Below are 19,661 nucleotides of genomic sequence, written 5' to 3'. Positions count from 1 at the left end.
ACATATAGAATTTTTAGCTAAAGATTGGAGAGAAAGAACACCCAGGTAAAATCTTTGGTATTTGGTGATTAGGTTGAGCTAGAAGAACTGGCTAAGGAAATTCAGAAACATATGGCCATAATTAGTATAAATATTGTGAATAGTTGGATTTTCAGATTAATTTATTCAATAAATATTTACTGAGAATATATTATTTGCAGAGAGAAAGAAAGTTTAGAGGAGGATTCCACTGAGAGAGGAGGAGACTTTTGGAATGATGCATATTTTCATTAACTTGATTGTGGTGAGGGCTTCCCAAGAATATATATAGGTCAATCTTGTAAAATTGTCCACTGTAAATAGGTGCAGTTAATCTACAGAAAAGAATGAAACTAGTGGACATGGAGAACAGACTTGTGGTTGCCAAGGGGGAGGGGAAGGGAGTGAAATCGACTGGGAGTTTGGGGTTAGTAGACACAAATTATTGCATTTGGAGTGGATAAGCAATGAGGTCTGCTATATAGCACAGGGAACTATATCCAATCAATATCAGATGGAAGATAATATGAGAAAAAGAATGTGTATATATATATGTATAACTGGGTCATTTGCTGTAGAGCAGAAATTGACCGAACATTATAAATCAACTATAATGAAAAATTAAAAACAATAGGTGCAATTAATTCATAGGTCAACTATACATCAATAAACCATTAAACATTCAAATAACAAATATCCTACATCAATGTTGTACAAGTCTTATGTTGTCACTCAAAATATAAAATATTAATCTTGTAGGTTTTCATTGGCCTAAAACTGTGCTTTTATAAAAGTATAGATAACAATATTTCTATGATGTTTGATTCTATTTCAAACTGCTTTATTCTTATAGAAACACAAGTTTAGCATACATTATATGTATTTATTTTTATTTTATATCAATTATTTCTATACGAGAAAGAGTGTATATATAGATGTATGACTGGGTCACTTTGCTATACAGCAGAAATTGACAACATTGTAAATCAATAATAATAAAAAATACAAAATTATTTCTCTCTGATTATTTCTAGCTTTTCATTATCAGTGTTTGGACTCATTCCAACATTTTGGTTAGCTAGGCATGCCCTTGTTTTATTCTTTTCGTTTCTAGTCTGTACTCTGTTGCATTGATAAAGTTTTGTTTTTTTCTCTCTGCCGATTTATAAAAAGTAAATTATATTTCCATTCTGACGAGTATCCTTAAATTTTACATACACCTAACTGGATATACTTTCTATGCCAGTTTGACCCTATAATATTTTTTCTCTTATATATACCACTTCTCCTTGGATGCACCTCTTCTCTTATTGTTTTACTATCTTTAGAAACATCTGAAGGCTGATTGAAGCAAATTCCCCACCAGTTATATATCAGGACAGTAATTTTAGAGAAAAATTATCAAATGAACTGATAAACTATGTTCCAATGCACATCAAGGAAGATAGTAACAGAAACCCAAACAACTATTCAACATAATAATCAGAATTTGAATCCACGGGATTCTTCCTCTGAGCCTTTGGTCTTCCCTCTGCTAGGAGTGATTTTTACCCACCAGCCTCATGGTTCATTCTTTCACTTTTTCTTAGTTTATGCTGCTAGAGAAGCATGATCATATGTGAATAAAGAAGAATATTGAAAACAGTTTATTGCAATTTTTAATTTCATTGTTAAAAATATTCATCTTAATTGTTCATCAAGAAGGGAAGTGCTTTATAAATGGTAGTATATGCGTAAGCAGGATATAATGTAGCAGAAGGACCCATGTGTGTTATTAATAAGACCTATGAGATTTATTACTAAGTTTATAAAGCAAGTTAAAGAAATGTATGCACAACATGTATCATTTTGTATTAAAAACCTATAAATAAAATACTATATATTTTCTGTTGATTCACGTATTGGTATTCAGATATGTTTATGTAAATCTATAGTAAATTAACTGGAAGCATCAATTCCAAATTGATGAATGATGAAAATTGGGAGTTAATTCAAAGGGATTTTAGGTTATCAGTAATGTTTTCTGACTTTTGTATCATTCTCATATTCACGAATTCCTCTTAATGTTAAATTAATAAGAATCATAAAATCTCTCATAGAATTTTATTCATATTCCATCAAAAAAGCAAGAGAAAGAGAAAATGACAACTTTCTTTTAAGGCTTTTTTTTTTTTTTTTTTTTTTTTTTTTTTTTTGGTCTTTTGTCTTTTTAGGGCCGCACCCACGGCATATGGAGGTTCCCAGGCTAGGGGTCTAATCGGAGCTGTAGCTGCTGGCCCATGCCACAGCCACAGCCACGCCAGATCCAAGCCTCGTCTGTGACCTACACCACAGCTCACGGCAACGCCGGATCCTTAACCCACTGAGCAAGGCCAGGGATCGAACACAAAACCTCATGGTTCTTAGTCAGATTCATTAACCACTGAGCCACGGCAGGAACTCCTAACAACTTTCTTCATAATATTTTGTTCAACCATACAGAGGAAAATTTCCTCCCTCCTCTGGGATCACACAGCTTATAGTTTGTATTCATCTTAAAAGAGTCCTGTTCTTTGTCAAAATTATGTATATTTTTGTCTTCCTTGCTGGACTCTAAACTGCTGCTTTATAGGTTTTATGTATTTTTAACCTAGTAATTATCTCACCTACAGTAAAACAGCAATAATTTTTTTGTCTTTTTTTTTTTTTGTACAGCAAGCTTGGGGCCATCTGTGGCTTAGCAGGGTCCCAAAGCGGGTAGCAGAAAACCTTGTTGATAAATTATGACAAAACGAAAGCTTATATGTGAATACTGCAATAAAGTGTAAGGAGAGATAGAATTCTCAGAAAGTTGAGAAACTCTGATTTTGAAAATTGCTGCAATATGCAGAGTAAATATCCATAGGCTTAGAAATAGAAATTAATGTAAAGATAAGAGCTCCAATGAAAAAGCATACTATTTTCATGTGAAGTCTTAACTAATTCAATGAGCTGACTTTTAACACAGAAGATAATTGACAATTACTTTTTCCTGTCATTGAAGACACAGTGGTAGGATGCATAAACAAGCAATCTATTTTGAACAAATCATGAAGCCACTTTTAATCCTATAGGCTTTCTACATGTTACAGAAATTGGCAGAAAATATAAAATGCCACTATAGAAATTTACATTTAATATTAATTTTAGACTTATTTGAACTTGATTCATATGGAGAGTTAAATTGTTATAGGGAAATTGTTCCACTAGAGTATCAGTTCTAGATACACTAGAATTTATATTTCAAACCAATTTATCAGGTATTTATGTTAATACTGTCACAACATATAAAATACTCTTAAGAGCTCTAATATGATTTGAATCAACAGAAATACTCTTCTCAAAATTAAAAATTCACAGAGTTCCCTTCGTGGCTCGGTGGTTATCAGGTCCAACTAGGAACCATGAGGTTGCGGGTTCGATCCCTGGCCTTGCTCAGTGGGTTGGGGATCCGGCGTTGCCCTGAGCTGTGGTGTGGGTGGCAGACGCGGCTCGGATCCTGCGTTGCTGTGGCTCTGGCGTAGACTGGTGGCTACAGATCTGATTAGACCCCTACCCTGGGAACCTCCATATGCTGCGGGAGCGGCCCAAAAGACAGCAAAAAGACAAAAGAAAAAAGAAAGACAAACCCCTCCCAAAAAAAACCCCTCAAATATTCTGTTCGCAATCTTGTATTTACCCACAAGAGCTGACATTGATTTTAAAGAGATTGAAATGAAGTTCCTAAAAATGAATATTTGATATTCTAATGAATAATCTATAGGAAAGCAAGCTAGAAAAATTTTATTGTCAAGATAAAAGCTAATAAAGTATTATTAGTAATTGAATTATATAAAATTGTAACCTCCAATTTTTTATTTTGTAAATTTATATTGTTACTTATATATCATTAGGAATCCCATCAATTTTATGACTAAGAAAATATGTCTAAAGAGGCCTTTCTACTTTATTACATAATATGACTTTTTCTTGCTTTTTGAACCAGGGACCCCATTTTTGCACTGGGTGTTATGGTCCTCTTACAGCTAGTGGTTCTTAAAGTACTAGAAAAAGTCTGGCCCAGTCAACATTTTTTGAGGATGAATTAGGCAATATTCAATCAAATTTTCATGGTGTATGAATTTTATACAGGGGGTGGCTGTACTTGTGCTAAAGTTAGGATATGGGACACTGTGCTGAGGAGAGCAACTTCACTTAATCTTAGCCAAAAGAATGGGAAACAATTGTATCTTCAAACTATAACATCCAGTTCTGGATACCATAATTTGAAAGGGAAATTTTGATATAAGTTTTCTGTCTTTATGAAAAGGAAATTTGCCCAGTGAAGCATTTGGGAATTCTATACTATGAAGGATGAACGAGAGGATAGATGAACATCCTTAGAATAAAGGAGTTTTATATGAGTAGAAGCACACATTTCATATTTACATACAAATTTATGTTGATTTCTGATTCTTTATCAAAACTCTCCTTAAATCTTGAAGGTTTGAAATGTGGATGAGGGTTTGTGTTTATTCTCCATGCCTCCAGAAGACCAATGGGTATATGTCACAGGAGAGGGGCTTCCACTGCTAGAACTGAGGTGGTGCTGGTTTCCCAGGAGTCACTTCTCAGGATCAGTTATTTAGAATCAGTTACCTATTTGGACTATCCCACTGGTAAACACAGGTGCTATTTAGGTTTCCCTAGATTTTTTACTTACAGAGGTAATTGGTAAATACCAAGTTATATAAGAAGAGGAGAAAGGGTTTTGGCAGAGGGAGATAATCTTGGCCATTTACAGGACTGAGGAGCTTTATCAATGTCTTGGGGGAAAGAATGTAGCAATAGAGTTGGGGAGAAAAATGAGAGTATGGAAACTGAGCCAGCAATAGCCATGGCAGCAGAAATGTATGCTTTATACTATAGAGGAAATTCCACTAAGGATAGGAGTAAGTCACTGCATTTAGGACATGCCATACTTTCTGACAGCAGAAAGTAAAAGTAATGTAGAATAAATTTACATATGATTACATTTTCTGAACCTGCAGCTTGATATTTTCTGAGACCTTGTATTCTTAGTCTAAATATTTCACAGTGTATAATCCACCTAGCAATAGGAAGAAATATCTTTTTTTTTTTTTTGGTCATTTTAGGGCATATGGAGGTTCCCAGTCGGGGGTGGAATCAGAGCTGCAGCTGCCAACCTATGCCACAGCCACAGCAACATGAGATCCGATCCACCTCTGCGATCTGCACTGCAGCACATGGAAACGCCAGATCCTTAACCCACTGATCAAGGCCAGGGATCTAACCTGCATCCTCATGGATGCTAGTCAGATTTGTTTCCACTGATTCACGACGGGAGCTCCAGGAAGAGATTTCTTAAAGCATGTCAGGTTTTTCATGGCAAAGTAACCAAACCTGGGGTCAAACTATTTCCTAACTTATAGAGCTTTTCTCCAGGCTCCCTTATCATTGAGATTTGATCTTTTACCTCTTATTCTCCCTCTTACAATAGGCTTTACTGAAGGAAGTTTCTGCATTTTGACTGCTGGTGGTGTTGATTCTCAGGGAAAAGAAAGGTCACGTGCAAGACCAGCTTATAGGAGCAGAGGCTGAAATAATAGGAACTTGAAATAGAAACAATCTTCTCTCTCCTAATTTTATCTTTGGCTTACACATTCCTTTTACAAATAATTTTTCTCCATAAAAGACAAATAGGATATTGCCTGAAAAGGAAGATTTTACATTTTCTTTGTTTTAGGGAGTGAATCATGGTGCATTCCTGATTTCAAATCTGTATACCAGGCACATCACTGCACAAGCAGCGAAAGCATCTACCTCTTGCTAATTTATGAACAATCAACTCAATCCTGTGCGGAGATATAAGTCTGGATCTCTATAGTATTACATACACTTAATCTCTGACCTACAACTAAATTTGTTTGACGTCTTGCTGCTTTTATGCATCTGAGCCCCTCGCAGACACAGGGTGAGAGAAAAATATTTACCAGAGTTTTCAGTAGTTGGAGATGTGACCACCAGATGGTGGTGCACCTCTGCTGATGCAAGATGTGTGGAGGGTTCATTTCAGTGGATTCTGCATGAATAGGCTCAGGGCAGAAGCAGGGCCCTTTTCTTATTGGCTGGGTAGACAATGTGAGAACCCACTGTGGCTGCCGGGGAAAAGAAGGGATCATTTGATAGTAGATGTAGCCCTCTTGGCAGGTCCTTAATTGATTCTAGATGAGGAGAGCAATGAAGACCTCCATTAGAGTTTCAATCCTGTTCTTGGGGCTGCAGCTGGACTGTGAGTTGAGGGCTTATGGGAAACAGAGTATATCAGTGGATATTGTTTGAAAGTCCAAGAAGGAGACTGGCTTTATACTGGTTTCCTCTAGTTACTGTGGAAAAGGAAAGGTAAATTCAGGAGTGTAATGACCTAACAACCCTTCTCCTTTCTCTGACTTCTTCTTTCTGCCTAGGGGTCAGCCTTGGAGAGAAGGTGGAGCAGAGTCCTACCCTGAGTGTCCAGGAGGGAAACAGCTCTGTTATCACCTGCTCTTATACAGACAGTACCTCAGACTACTTCCCTTGGTATAAGCAAGAACCTGGAAAAGGTCTCCAGTTCCTTACATACATTCGAGCAAATGGGGTCAAGCAGGAAGAAGAAAGACTCACTGTCTCATTGAATAAGACAGCCAAGCATTTCTCCCTGCACATCGCAGTCACCCAGCCTGAAGACTCAGCTGTCTACTTCTGTGCAGCAAGTGCACACTGCTTCTGAGGCACCTTCTCCCTGTACTCATTCCTGTGACCAGGGCAGCTCCCTTCCTTTGGCACAAACCTTCAAGTATAAGAGTAATGCCAAATCAGTAGATGTTTATTAAAGAAAAAAAAAGGAAAATTTGGTATTTATTCATAATTACAATTTTAACTTTGAATTAACTTATAAATTAGTGTGTGAAGGACAAAACTTAATGTGCATATTGGATACTTTGATTAAGAACATATTATTTGTTTTCATTTATGAATATCTTTTAATCTCAGTAAAGCACTGTTGTTTAAAATAAATTTATTCCTAGGTTTGTAATGTTCTGTTACCATTATAATTGAAATATTTCTTTCTGAGGAATATGGGAAATTTTTAAAATGTTTTCTCACTCTCCTTGTATTATTAGTAGATTGACAAAAGTCTTTTGGACTAACAGTTAGGTTAGTGATAATTTGCTACAAATCTCCCTCCCTCATCTTCATGCTTTGACTGGATTAAACATTACTAACCACAAATTTCTCCTTTAAAAATTACATTAGTGTTGTATATAAACCAATGGATTGGAAAATATACATGTATAATTAACTCTCTAATTCACCCACATCTGGTCAAGGGTGGGCTAGTTCTTCCTTTTTTTTCTTTTAGTGCCACACCCTTAGCATATGGAGGTTCCCAGGCCAGAGGCTGAATTGGAGCTGAATAGAACCATACAATACATAACCTCTTGAGATGTCTGAATCTTGGTTAGATGAAGCACATGCCACTGGGTACATAAATGGTCTCCATACCTGTCACCACGCTGTGTTTTCTACCCCTGATGTTTTGAAACTTAAAGTTATTTTTAGGAGTTCCCATGGTGGCGCAGCGGAAACGAATCTGACTAGGAACCATGAGGTTTCGGGTTCGATCCCTGGCCTCGCTCTGTGGGTTAAGGATCAAACATTGCCGTGAGCTGTGGTGTAGGTTGCAGACATGGCTCGGATCTGGTGTTGCTGTGGCTCTGGCAAAGGCCGGGGCAACAATTCTGATTAGACCCCAAGCCTGGGAACCTCCATATGCTCTGGGTGCAGTCCTAAAGAGACAACAACAACAACAAAAAGTTATTTTTACAGGAAGAGTTCATCATTCCAAGTGTTTGAACTCCAGTGCATTATTGATTTATAGTTCTACAAAAAACTCTATGGCAATTGATAATTATGAGATAGTGCTGAAGGTCAGACCACATCATACATTCAGGCTGAGTCATGTTTTGTATACAGGTTTACTTGCAAAAACTCTATCCTAAATTTTTATCAACAGATATTTTTTATAATGTTTTAAGGCTAATTTTACTGATGAAGATTTTATTCGAGCAGTATAATTACCATTTAGCTTTTCTAGGAATTGGCACTGAATGAGATATCCAACAATTCTTTTTTTTTATATTCTCTATCTTATTTCATTTATTATTATTATTTTTTTTTTGGTTGCATCCATGTCATGTGGAAATTCCTGGGCCAGGGGCTGAACCCAAGCCACAGCAGTGTCTTTGTAATTTAATATGTTCAAGAGAGATCCACATGTTGTTACTTGAGTTAATTTTACTTATGCTAATGATTGGTTTAAAAGGGAGTTTAGAGTAGTCATTGCATAACTAGCCTGGTATTGTTTCTTTTCAATATTTAAGATAAGATTATTTTAAAACGTGTTAATTCAGAATTTGGTACAAGGGTGTCCCAAAGATCTGTTCTGGACCTGAAGGCATTTTGAATAACAGAAGTACAGTCATGAGATCTTTATTGAATAATATGAGGAGAATTCATATCTTATAATTAGTCAACTAATTGGTAGACAAAGTTTGGGTGTTTTAGATTGGAGGAAAATTTTGACTATATTTGGTACCATCAGGTCTAATGGAGATTCCAGAACAAGATCTAAAAATGTTTCAATGAATTTAGCTGAGGCTGTAATTACTTTGAGACACGGAGGGTAAATTTTGTTTAACTATATTAAGAGATAGGCTGTGATAGGCAATGAGCCTTTGTTGTTTGCCATGGGATAGAGTAACATCCTTAGGTATGGCTTTTCTCTTATATTCATACACAAAGAACAGTTTACTACAATCAGTGGTGATCTTACAATTAGCTATCTTACAGAGGTGAATGAGGTCACCTGCGATATAGTCCCTTTAGAGTTGGGCACACAGAATAAGGAGGTTTCTTGTGGCTCTTTTAGGGTCCCAATCAAGTTAATGAGAAAAATATACATTCAAAAGTTTAATAACCTAATGACAAAACTCTGGCATCTGTTCTGGCCTTTCTGAACAGAACTAGGCTGTCAAAACGAGTAGAGAAGAGGGCCTCTGTGACAGGACTCCATCTCTTGGGGCTTCAATCTTGTCTTCTGCAAAGAGAAAATTATCTTTTCTCCTGCTCTTTGGTCCCAAGATAACTTAACAGATGTTGGTGATGAAGTAGTGATTGCTATATTAATACAGAGGTTGAAAAAGCTGCAGTAATTAGTCCAAATAGCTTTGCCTTCTTATTATTGTGATTTGTTTTTACCTTAAGTGAAAGAACAACTTACAGAGCTGTGAGGACACATGATAATTACGTCTTATATTGTTTCCATGTCGTTTTTTTAACTTCCATCATAGATGCAATGACTGAACACAGCAGTTAATCAAATCTTCAGTCTCCCTTTCAATATAAAATTTAACTCATTTATTTTCAGATGTAGTTGCTATTGATTGAGGCACTGGTTAATACAAAAGGAAGTTGGGGTTGAGTGAGCCTGTCACCTAGTCCACAGAGAAGTTTTGACATAACCCACATGAACTTGCTATACCAGGAAGCCCTGTTTCCTGTTCTGGGGCAGCAGCAGCACATAAACCAACAGTTCCAGCCTCACGCGGTCAGGCTCGCCTCACCTTGCAGAGCCTTGAAATTGAGGAAGAAGGTATTTTCCTTCTAGTGGAAGAATTCAAACATGCTTCTCTCCAGCCTTCTGAAGGTGGTTGCGGCTTCACTGTGGCTCGGTAGGGATGGCCCAGGTGGGGTTGTGCTTTCTCTATGACCTAAAGACTGGGGGAGCAGGCAGTCTTATGGGTACCCTGGAAGAGAAGGGTAGCTGGGTGTAAAACAGAATTTCTTTGTCCACAACTCTTATTCCTAAAACTCTTATTCTGTTTTTTCCTTCAGGATTCAGTATGGCCCAAAGTGTAACTCAAGATCAACTACCAGTCAAAATGCCAGAAAAGGACACTGTGACTTTGAACTGTACATATGAAACCAGTAGTTTCAGTTATAGTCTCTTCTGGTACAAGCAGCCCAGCAGTGGGGCAGTGATTCTCCTTATTCATCAGGACTCTTATAGCCAGGAAAATGCCACAGAAGATCGCTATTCACTGAATTTCCAGAAGGCAAACAAATCCATCCAACTTGTCATCTCAGATGCACAGGTGGAGGACTCTGCAGTCTACTTCTGTGCACTGAGTGAGCCCACAGTGAGAGGTATGTTGGAGGGAGGTGTACCAAAACCCACAGTTCTCCTTGATACATCCATCCAATGTTGGGTCCCCAGGGCTGAGAGTTGCCATCACAGACAGGAAGTGGTTAGGGCTGTGGCAGCACAGGTGTAGGGTTAGAGGGAAAATACTCATTCTAAGAAAATACTTCTTTAGGTTCATGGACTACATCTGGAGCTATGCTTCATCAAAAAATCCTTATCCCTGAAAATTTGGGTTTAATTTTTTCCCCCACACCTGCAGCATATGAAAGTCCCTGGGCCAGGGATTGAATCCAAGCTGCAGCCGCGACCCTATTGTCCTAGCTGTGGCAATGCCAGATCCTTAATCTGCTGTGCCACAGCAGAAACTCCAGGTTTAAATTGTTTATTGAAGACAGAAAAATAGGCACATAAAATCTTTGCCATTTAAAATTAACATAAGCTACAAGGATTGACCAAGGAAATTCAGAAACATCTGACTCGAAAATCAGTAAAAATATGTATGATTTGAAACTTCATTTCAATTTGTTCATTGATTTTGAATTGAATATATATTATATTATTGAATATATATTAAATTAAAGGCATTGTTTTGAATGAGGAAGGTTGTGTAATCTCTCTAGTTTTCCTCTTTTGAATATCATGCTGCTTTACACTATTTAATACATTATTTTATTTTTAAAACTATCACTATTATTTTTTGGTCTTTTGTCTTTTTAGGGCCACATTTGCAGCATATGGAAGTTCCCAGGCTAGGGGTCTAATCGGAGCTATAGCTGCCGGCCTACGCCAGAGCCACAGCAACGCCAGATCTGAGCCGTGTCTGCAACCGACACCACAGCTCATGGCACCACCAGGTCCTTAACCCACTGAGCGAGGCCAGGGATCAAACTTGCAACTTCATGGTTCCTAGTCGGATTCGCCTCCATTGAGACGGGAACTCCTATTTTTTGGTCTTTTTAAGGCCAAACCCATGGAATAGGGAAGTTGCCAGGCTAGGGGTTAAATCAGAGCTACAGCTGCCCGCCTGCACCACAGCCACAGCAACTCCAGATCTAAGCCATGTCTGCGACTTATACCACAGCTCACAGCAACACTGGGTCCTTAACTCACTGAGCAAGGCCAGGGATTGAACCTGCATTCTCATGTATACCAGTCAGGTTCATTACCGCTGAGCCACAATGGAAACTCCTAAATTCATTTAGTTTTGTTAGTTGAGTTAATGTACTCTTATTTTCTCTCTAATGTGCCTAATATGTCACAAACTTCGTGCTATACTAACTCCATCTTATTAACACCTCTAGCATGGGAAGAGCACAGGTTCCATAATGTAAGTTTCCTGCCTCCACCAGTCTTATCCACAAAATGATCAATAAATTGATGGCTCTTAATACTTAGTGAAGGAGCATACAGTGGATTATCTTCTTTCTCTGCTCTTGCCTTTCACTGCACCACTCCTTGAAAAGCATTTTTGCTATCATGTGGCACATTTTGCCTATCTCCAGGCCTTTTTTCAATCAGTGGTTCCACAATCCCAAATACCCCTTCTCTCTAATTTTTTCGTTCTACCTCTAACCCCACTTTTTTCAGTACCTTAAAATTTGAATGGTAGTGGATGACTGATAAATATTTTTGTATTGTAACTGTCTATTATATTTGCATTTGGAAAGCAGTTGCGTGGGATAGAAATCTTTTTCTTTCTTTTTTGGCTGTCCCTGCGGCATAGAGAAGTTCCCTGGCAAGGGACAGAATCCGAGCTGGAGCCGTGACCTACACCATAGCTGCAGCAACATCAGATCCTTAACCCACTGTGTGGGGCTGGGGATTAAACTGGCACCTCCACAGAGACATGTCGGATCATTAACCCACTGTGCCACTGCAGGAACTCTTATAGGGTAGAAATCTTAAAAGAAGAGTTTTAAACTTTTCTTTTAACAAAAATTTTACAGATTTAACATATTTTTTCATATTAACAATTTTAAAGTGTACAATCCAGTAATATTAAGTGCATTTACATTGTTGTTCAATCAGCACTACCAGCCATCTCTAGAAAATCTGAAAATTTACACTCATAAAAACAGTAACTCCCCCTTCCTCTGTCTCTCCAGCCCCTGGCCACAACCATTCTACTTTCTCTTTTGATGAGTTTGACTACTTTAGACAGCCCATGTAAGTAGAATCATGCAATGTTGGTCATTCTGAGACATTTCATTTAACATAATGTATTCAACTGTCATCCACGTTGTAGCATGTGTTAGAATTTCTTTCCTTTTTAAGGTTGAATAATATTCCACTGTATGTATACACCATATTTTGTCTATCTATTCATCCGTTGATAGATATTTTGGGTTGCTTTCACCTTTTGGTGGAAACATGGATATATAAATAACTCAATATTTTGGGGGCGCACATGCACATTCTTTCAAATTTTTAAAGTATGTAATTAGAAGTGGGTCTGCTGGATCTTGTGGCAATTCTATTTTTAAATTTAAGAAATGTTTATACTGGTTAATTTGAACATCTGCGCTCTAGACTGCTTTATCACAAGCCACTTTCAAGCAATACAGAAAGTGAGTGATCACTAGCCATGAATGAAGTTTCAGTACCCTGGTGGTTCACTTAAACCTAGAAGAGTTTGTCAGCCCGCTACAGTGCCTTGTTCCTTAGGTGCCTAATAATTGGTACAGTCAAGGCTCCACCGAGTGGTCAGCTCCTGAATTGCATATTGGGTATCCTTTATAATATGTTTCTTCTTTTGGTGAAAGAGCCAAATCTGCAATTATTTAATCATTTTTATTAGTTCAATATGAATAAATAAAGAACAGAATAAATAAATAAAGGTAACAGACTATCTTAAAGTTTTTCAAATGCTTAAGGAGAAGTAATTCTGCCAGCCTCTAGTCTCTCCAGTTTTCTCTGAAAATAATCTATTGCAGAAAAAAACAAGAAATAGATTTTGCAATCGAAGAGATTTGTGTTCAGAACTATTAGCCTTACCATGAACTTTGTTTCATGAACTTTGTTACCATGAACTCTTGTGTGAGCTTTATTTCATTATTATATAAAATGAGAGAGTGATGTATTTGATATTTTATATTGAAAATTTATCAGTGATGTAGCTACAGAGACTGACAAATAGCCAATGATTAATTAATAAGGGTAACCTCAATAGATCCAGAAAAAAATAACTTGACAAAATCTAGTATCTATTCCTGATTAGAAACTCAGTGAATTAGGACTTAAAGGGAATTTCCTCAACCTAATAAAGAACCTCGGCAGAAACCACATCAAATATCATACTTGGTGAAAGAATGAATGCTTTCTCCCTAATTTCAGGACTAGGGGAAGATTTTGTCTCTTGTCACTTTGATTTTATATTTTACTAGGGATTATATCCAGTGCAATAAGGCAAGCAAAACAAACAAAAGACATACAGTTTGGAAAGGCAAAAGCAAACCTGTCTGAATAGAAAAATCCAAGGAAATCTACTAGAACAAATAAGTATGTTTGATAAAGTCAAATATACATCTACCATATGCTTCAACCATTTCACTTCCAGATATTGACCCAAGAGAAATGCATATGTCTATTTTAAAAAAGTCTGCTACTCAAAAGTTCAAAGCAACTTTATTTATTTTTTATTTTTTTTAGGGCTGCACCCATGGCATATGGAGGTTCCCAGGCTAGGGGTCTAATTGCAGCTGTAGCCACTGGCCTACACCACAGCCACAGCAATGCCAGATCCTTAGCCCACTGAGCAAGGCCAGGGATCGAACCTTCATTCTCATGGATGCTAGTCAGATTCATTTCCTCTGAGCCATGACGGGAGCTCTACAAAGCAGCTTTATTTGTAACAGCCTAAACTAGAAATGTTTGTCAACAGGTGAATAGATAAACCAATTGTTTTATATTTGTATAATGGAATACTACTGGACATCATGAAGGAAGGAACCATTGATACTTATAACCATGAAAGAATCTTAAAATAATTACACTGAGTGAAAAAAGCTAGACAAAAGAGTACATGCAATTCCATTTATATCACATAAAATATGCAAACTAATTCATGACAGAGTGGTGCATAAAAATGAGAGTAGGAGATGGGGAGAGAGTTGAGAGAAGGACTGCAAAGAGAGGTGAAGAAACCTTTAGGTTGATGCATTGTTCATTATCTTGATTGTGGTTATGGCTTCATGAATGTGTACATATGTCAAATTTATTAAATTTTTACTTAAAATAACTAATTTTTTAATGAAAGCTGTATGTTAATAAAACCATTAAAAACCTAAGTCAGGGAGTTCGCACTGTGGCTCAGCCATTAATGAACCTGACTAGTATCCATGAGAATGCAGGTATGATTCCTGGCCTCAGTGGCTTAAGGATCCAGCGTTGCCATGAGCTGTGGTGTAGGTTGCAGATGCGGCTCGGATCCTGAGCTGCTGTGGCTGTGGCATAAGCTGATGGCTACAGCTACAATTAGACTCCTAGCCTGGGAACTTCCATATGCCATGGGTGCACCCTAAAGAGACAAAAACAAGAAACAAACAATAACAACAACAACCTAAGTCAACATTAGGTTGACAGTAATAAATATCTTTCTTCAGTGTCTTCTAGTGTGACCCCAAATGCAAATATTTCTTCTCTATGTTCTCATTGGACTTAAACTATGTTGTGTGTTTTTTTTTTTTTTAATTTTCCCACTGTACAGCAAGGGGTCAGGTCATCCTTAGATGTATACATTGCAGTTACAGTTTTTCCCCCACCCTTTCTTCTGTTGCGACATGAGTATCTAGACATAGTTCTCAATGCTATTCAGCAGGATCTCCTTATAAATCTATTCTAGGTTGTGTCTGATAAGCCCAAGCTCCCGATCCCTCCCACTCCCTCCCCCTCCCATCAGGCAACCACAAGTCTCTTCTCCAAGTCCATGATTTTCTTTTCTGAGGAGATGTTCATTTGTGCTGGATATTAGATTCCAGTTATAAGTGATATCATATGGTATTTGTCTTTGTCTTTCTGGCTCATTTCACTCAGTATGAGATTCTCTAGTTCCATCCATGTTGCTGCAAATGGCATTATGTCATCCTTTTTTATGGCTGAGTAGTATTCCATTGTGTATATATACCAAATCTTCCGAATCCAATCATCTGTCGATGGACATTTGGCTTGTTTCCATGTCCTGGCTATTGTGAATAGGGCTGCAATGAACATGCGGGTGCATGTGTCTCTTTTAAGTAGAGCTTTGTCCGGATAGATGCCCAAGAGTGGGATTGCAGGGTCATATGGAAGTTCTATGTATAGATTTCTAAGGTATCTCCAGACTGTTCTCCATAGTGGCTGTACCAGTTTACATTCCCACCGGGAGTGTGTTTTTTTTTTAAGTGTGGATAACAGTTTTTTGCACTTATGTGTTATATGTTTATTTTCAATTCAACATCACCCCAAGCTATTTTTGCTTTCTCTCTAGTGTGTCAAAACAGAATTTTGTAGCTGTTTTTTCCCCAGAATTCCTTCTGAGCATAGTTTTAAGGTAAATTCTGACAATATGATTAGAAAGGTGAAGGAGAAGGAAAGGGATATGTGAAACCAAACATTATCTAACCTTACTTTGTTACTTAAATCTGGATCTGGGAAAGTATTCACATGTTGTCTTTGGATTCATGAAACTCCTTGATCTGAACCTATGGAGAGTGAACTTCTGGGAACAGACTGAACTAAGCTTCCATCTATGTGCCTAGGGGTTTATGGTTGCAGGGCTTTACAGAAGAGTCCTGTAGAGTCATCCCTCTCCAGAATTTCATCCTGATAGCCCTCAGGATTTTCTGGTTTATTTTATGATTGACCATGAAAAGGGAGCTGAAGCAGTGCTTGTTTTTGCTGCTGGTACTTCACAGCAAAAGACAAGTTTAAAAAAAATTGTGTAGTCGTGGGGACATTTTCCCACACTGATCGCAGAGCTTTCTCCCTACTCTTTGAGGACCATCTTGGTCTAGAAGACTGATCACAAGTGAAATCTTATAAACTGGTGTTGGACCGGCTCAACAAAACCATCTGAGAGCTTTTAAAAATTATACATTCATGGATCTCAATCCTGGCAAATATGATTCATGAAGTTAGTGGTGGGATCCCAGAATCTGTAATTTTAAATCACTCACATATTGACTCTGTCATTAGATGTTGTATTAATATCAGCTCTGTCTTTAATAATTTGAACAGCTGGGGAGAAAAGAGTTCTAATTCATGTTCCAGGCAACGTGTTTGTTGATGCAAATGCAACATGTTTGTTTTGATGCAAATCCACATCATTAGGGTTCCCAAACTAGAGGAGGAAAATTGTCTGATTAAAGTTTGGCCACAAAACGCGGCAGATGGATGGGAATAGAAAGCATCCTTAAGGTTAGATGTTCACTAGGAGTATAGGATTAGTTCTTGTCTGATTCACATAGACTAGCCATTTTATCTTGGAAACAAGGAAATAGTGGGAGAATAAAGTATTTTTAAAGAAATGTATTGGAATATAGTTGACTTACAATGTTGTGTTAGTTTCAGGTGTACAGCAAAGTGAATCAGTTGTACACATACATCCATCTTTCATATTTGGGGATAAGGCATTGATCTCAGACCATTCTATAAAGATTTGATAACTTTAATTATGATATTTATTTTGTTGTTTTCACATTTTAGTAATTCTGATATTGATTATTGATGAGATAGTGTGATTTTTCCCCCTGAAAAAATTTATTAAGAAGATAGCATTTTTTACAAATGATATTATTTTAGGACCAAGAAAATATTTTATTTCAAGTAGCAGTGATCCTCAACCAAAGACCCTTTATTTATTATTTTTGTGTCGTATAGCAAATATTCAGAGAGCATGTAATAAATGTCAGTCACTGTTGTTCTATAAACTGAGGTACAATGCTGAAAAACACAGATTCATTTGATACTGACTTGACTTCTCATTACTTACTCTGCAATCAGCCTTAAACCCTTTCCTGACATTCAGTGGGTTATATACGCTGATCCACGATCGCTACGTGAGAAGATAAAATACTGTATTAAAGTGCTTAAGAAAACTGATATCTTCTTAGCTGTAGAGATACTTGGGTAGTTCACTTATGGCTCAGTGAGTTAGGGATCTGGCCTTGTCTCTGCAGCGACTTGGGTCGCTGCTGTGCCAGGGGTTCAGTCCCTGCCCCTGGAATGTCTACATGCTGTGGGAGTGGCTGGAAGAAAGAAAAAGAAAGAGAGAAAGAAAGAAAGAGACACCTGAGCTACTCTGCTGAAGAAGTTCCATGTCAGGTAGTATTTTAAGAACAAAACAGACCTGAGAGTTTATGACAGCTGTTGAACAGATTTCCAAGGGCCACCTGAAGACAGACATGTGCCTCCTAGATAAAGTCAAAAATAACATTTTTCTGATTTGGGGAAACCAGGAAACATGCATCCCATTTCTGTCCCTGACCACCAGGGGGTGCAGCTTCCTAAAACAAACACATTTCCTGTCTGAAACTAGGCTTCACTCTGTCACTTTAACTTCAACATTTCTTCATGTTAAGAATCAAGAACATTACTCAGGTGACACTTTAGAGATGAGCTTATCTCCAGGCTTAGTGACTGTGATAATCTTAATTCTTGGTAAGTGAAATACCTCGAAAAATTTGAATTCTTTGTTCTGTTATGTCAACAAAACATTTAACCATAATTTTATCACAAAGGTTTCTGTTCAAGGTGATACAGAACTCTTTTTATTTTTTCCTAGGACAAACCTGTGGAGACTCAGTAATCCAGGATGGTCAAGTGACCCTTTCAGAAACGGCTACCCTGACTGTGAACTGTACTTATTCAGCCATAGGTTACCTCCTTCTTTTCTGGTATGTTCAATATCCTGGAGAACATCTACAGCTCCTTCTGAGAGCCACGAAGCCCAACAATAAGTGAAGCAACAAAGGTTTCGAAGCCACACACCACAAATAATCAAAATCCTTCAACTTGGAGAAAGCCTCAGTCCAAGACTCAGATTCGGTTGTGTACTACTCTGCTCTGAATGACACAGTGGCAGGAACTGCAGGGGGAGTTGAGCACACACTCTGAGCAGCACCAGGGGCCTGGATGCTGAATGTCTCTGACTTTTTGATCCATTCTGGTTCCAGCACAGTCTGTGCTGGTTTGTCTCTCGGACTCTGGTTGATACAAAAATCATACCAACGGCTAGAGCATAAGAACAAAAAATGAATATTCCACATACCCAACTTTCCCTTAGTGAAGCTGAAAACTGACACAAATATTTCCTCATCCAGGGCCAAAGTAATTTCAAGGTAAAACCACATAAACAATGAAACCTGGGCCTCAGGTGAGAAGCAACAAGAAGCCCTTGCTTGTATGCCGTACCCTTGTGGAGGAGCTTAGAAACTAGAAGCACCAATTACATTTGAATAATTAGGGTGGATGGTGCTGTGTGTATGTGTTTGTGTGTTTTGAGGGCATTCAGGGAGTGGAGGTTCAAAATAGGAGGACTGAAAACATACAAGCAGCAGACAACCCATGTTCCCTACCAGTTCCTGCATAAGAAGCAACGGTTTCTTCCCTCACCCAGTAGAAAGTTGGAAGTTAGCCATTATGAATTGAGCAACAGCACATATAAAGTAAGAAAGCCAAAATAATTAAAAATTTAAAAGATGATAATTAACTGTTCACTTCAGGGAAATAAAATATTATTCAAGAAAGTAACATACTTATGGTAGTCTGTACGATTCAACAAATTTTCTTCTAGCTAAGTTGTACTACCAATTGGTGATTAGGCAGAATACCTATTTTCCCCAAATGTTATTACTAAGGTTTTGGACTTTTGCTTATCAATTAGGCTTTTTTTTATTTTTAGTAGCTTTACATTATTAAGATGGAACTTCATTCCATTTAAAAGTTATTTATATGCTTTTGTATAATTTGTCCATTCATATATCTGCCCATTCCCCACTGTTATAGTCATTTGAGTGTAGATTTTAAAGAACATTCTCTGTGTTAAGAAAGTCATCATAAAGCTGTCATATATATGTGTCATTTAAAAAAGTTTAATATGGGAGTTCCCGTCGTGGCGCAGTGGTTAACGAATCTGACTAGGAACCATGAGGTTGCGGGTTCGATCCCTGCCCTTGCTCAGTGGGTTAACGATCCGGTGTTGCCGTGAGCTGTGGTGTAGGTTGCAGACGCGGCTCGGATCCCGCATTGCTGTGGCTCTAGTGTAGGCCGGTGGCTACAGCTCTGATTCAACCCCTAGCCAGGGAACCTCCATATGCCGCGGGAGCGGCCCAAGAAATAGCAACAATAACAACAACAACAACAACAACAAAAGACAAAAGACAAAAAAGACAAAAAAAAAAAA

General features: G+C 37.8%; 2 gene segments (V, D, J or C); both read left to right on the top strand.

Annotated features, from left to right (window-relative positions):
• LOC102164233 lies at nt 6,208-7,649 on the top strand. The segment is given in 2 exon segments: nt 6,208-6,328; nt 6,504-7,649. Coding segments are annotated over 2 exon segments (366 nt in total).
• LOC110261597 lies at nt 8,842-19,386 on the top strand. The segment is given in 3 exon segments: nt 8,842-9,824; nt 9,973-10,284; nt 18,042-19,386. Coding segments are annotated over 3 exon segments (555 nt in total).

This window comes from Sus scrofa, chromosome 7 (assembly GCF_000003025.6).
Source record: "Sus scrofa isolate TJ Tabasco breed Duroc chromosome 7, Sscrofa11.1, whole genome shotgun sequence".
Lineage (NCBI taxonomy): Eukaryota > Metazoa > Chordata > Mammalia > Artiodactyla > Suidae > Sus > Sus scrofa.
The sequence above is the reverse complement of the archived record's forward strand: the minus strand, read 5'-3'. Positions and strand labels throughout refer to the sequence as shown.